A 2,500-nucleotide genomic window follows, 5' to 3' on the forward strand; every position below is an offset into this window, starting at 1 on the left:
CATTCCTCATAAAACATGATTGCAATTCCTGTAACGGAAGCCCTCCTCATTTGCCTTAGTCTTTTTCCATTTGAGGTGGCAAACATCCAAGTGTTTTCCATTGTGTTTCATGAATAAGCAAACAAGGTGATGTAGTGATGGATTGCCAAGATGGGTGTTTAAATGGTGAAGGAAAATTAGAATACGAAAAAGAAAGAAAAAAGAGAGATTCTTTTATATTATATATGTTCTGCTACTATTTTTTATTTATTAGGAAATAAGATTATTTCTTGGTGTTGGTTTTGACTTTTATTTGTTATTATCAGGACCTTATTATCTTATGGATGTGTCAAGCCCTTTAGCAGTTTGGGTTTTTTTTGGTATTTTTGTGGTCTATATAAAGGATATTTTCTGAGACTTGGTTTTGAGTAATATTTCATTAAAAAAAATTTCTCTGGCTTCCATCCATTTTTTTGGCCTATTATTAGAGGATGATTGTAATTGAGTGGTGTCGACCAGTAGATGCATATCTATTGTCTGTACTGTATCATTTGGTATCGGTTGATAGACCTCAAATAATGGACTAAGAGCATCAATGCACTACATCAATATGGTATCAAAGCCAAGTTTGAGAAGTCATGAATTCAAGAAGTGTGTTGGAACTGGTGGAAATTTCATGGTGATCGAATTCAGAACTGCATGCATAATAATAAGTTTTCTATTACCATTCAGTTGAATATGTTATTGGAATTCTACAATAATGCAATTGAAAATAAAGTATCAGAACTCTATTGAAAAAAATGAGATCTGGGAATATGCAGTCTTGAAGTAGATGAAATTGGAGGCAAAGATGACAGTTATTTCTCTTGTTTTTTGGGATCTTTTCTTTAGCTCTTCAACTCTATTCTCCTTGCTTTTGCTAAGATCCCACTACATTCTTTTGCAAGAAAAGCCAGTAACATAAAGGATTCAAAGGCTGTCCTGCATTAGCATGTCATAGGTCAAAATGTTTGACTTCTTGTGATTATGATTTCTTGATTTTCTTGTCATATAAAGTGAGGCAGTTACTAATTTTCTTTGCCTTGTAGATGGTTCTGTCATGCCTTCCTGGTTTGACATTCATGAGATACCTGTGACAGCTGTAAGTCCTGCTTCAATTCTTCTCATATTTCATTGCTTTAAAATTTTCTCATTTGAATTTCACATCCCTCTGCTATCTGATGACGTTTTTAACTGCTCCTTTATGATGTCTCAGCCTTTTCTTTTGATTCTCTCTCTCTTGTTCAAAATTTGAGTATCTTAGATTCTTTACTGTAGTACACATTTTTTTTTTTTTGCCTTCTTCAGTTACATTTTTTGTTGTGAACATGCATCAGGATTCTCCAAAAGATGAAAATGGTGTACTTAAAGCAGTTCAGAATGTGCATGCAATGATAGATAAGGAGCTAGCTGCAGGCACAAATCCTAAAAACATATTTGTATGTGGATTCAGTCAAGGAGGTGTTTTTCTCGTTCTCTCTTTTGTTCCATCTCTATCTCTTAACATATTTAAAACCATTGTTTTTCATTCTAGGTTCACATACCGACTGGTAACATGCGAATTATAATGCGTTTACAGGTGCCTTGACCTTGGCAAGTGTTTTGCTATACCCAAGAACTCTAGGAGGAGGTGCTGTCTTTAGTGGATGGGTTCCTTTTAATTCAACCATGATAGAACGAATGCCAGCGGACGCCAAGAAGGTACTTCCTAATACTCCAAGGTTTTATCCTTTTTTTTGGTACATTGAGTTGCCTTTTTGTCTCTGTTAATCTGAAATTATTGATTGTTGTCCAACTAGTAACATCTATCCCTCGAACTAACTCTCAACCAAATTTATTTTTACATTTTATAAATACTTTATGTTGTGTTTGAAGTTTTTGCATGATCTAAGGATCTGTTTGTGAACAAAATGCAGACACCTATTTTGTGGTCACATGGTATGGTTGACAGAACAGTTTTGTTTGAAGCTGGACAAGCAGGTCCTCCTTTCCTTGAACAAGCTGGTGTAAGTTGCGAGTTTAAGGTAATATATGCCTCACTTCAGTTGTCTCAAACCCCTCCCCCTATTCATTAAGTACAACTCAGAATAAATTGGTTGGTTGTTTATTTTCAGGCTTATCCTGGTCTGGCTCATTCCATAAGCAATGAGGAATTGCGGTACCTAGAATCATGGATCAAAACTCGACTTCAGAGTTCTTCGTAGAATGACATTGCTGTCTACTGTTATCAAAGCTCCTTGTGTTTGAGCTGTTATTGGATGATTAATATGGATGAGACTTGATTTATCACATATTCTTATGGTATACATAACTCTGGAAGGAGGGAGGCCTTTCTTTTAGCTTTTTCAACTTTTGCCCAGTTGTAATTTAGCATTATCATGAACTTTCTGCAAACACACAATTATACTTTTGCTCATGCAGGAAGCAAATACTCTTTCCCCCAACAATCTTTGTGCTTTGGCTAATGTAAGAAGCACCCTTT

General features: G+C 35.4%; 1 protein-coding gene across 1 annotated transcript; it reads left to right on the top strand.

Moving 5' to 3' along the window:
- Positions 1-249: 249 nt before the first annotated feature.
- LOC117923402 (probable carboxylesterase SOBER1-like) lies at positions 250-2,465 on the top strand. The gene is made up of 5 exons (XM_034841665.1): positions 250-1,120; positions 1,356-1,479; positions 1,598-1,719; positions 1,935-2,042; positions 2,133-2,465. The coding sequence occupies exons 1-5, from the start codon at positions 1,079-1,081 to the stop codon at positions 2,220-2,222; spliced, it is 486 nt and encodes a 161-aa protein (XP_034697556.1). The 5' UTR covers positions 250-1,078; the 3' UTR covers positions 2,223-2,465.
- The last annotated feature ends 35 nt before the right edge of the window (positions 2,466-2,500 follow it).

The sequence above is a fragment of the Vitis riparia genome, chromosome 10 (genome assembly GCF_004353265.1).
Source record: "Vitis riparia cultivar Riparia Gloire de Montpellier isolate 1030 chromosome 10, EGFV_Vit.rip_1.0, whole genome shotgun sequence".
In the NCBI taxonomy this organism is placed as follows: domain Eukaryota; kingdom Viridiplantae; phylum Streptophyta; class Magnoliopsida; order Vitales; family Vitaceae; genus Vitis; species Vitis riparia.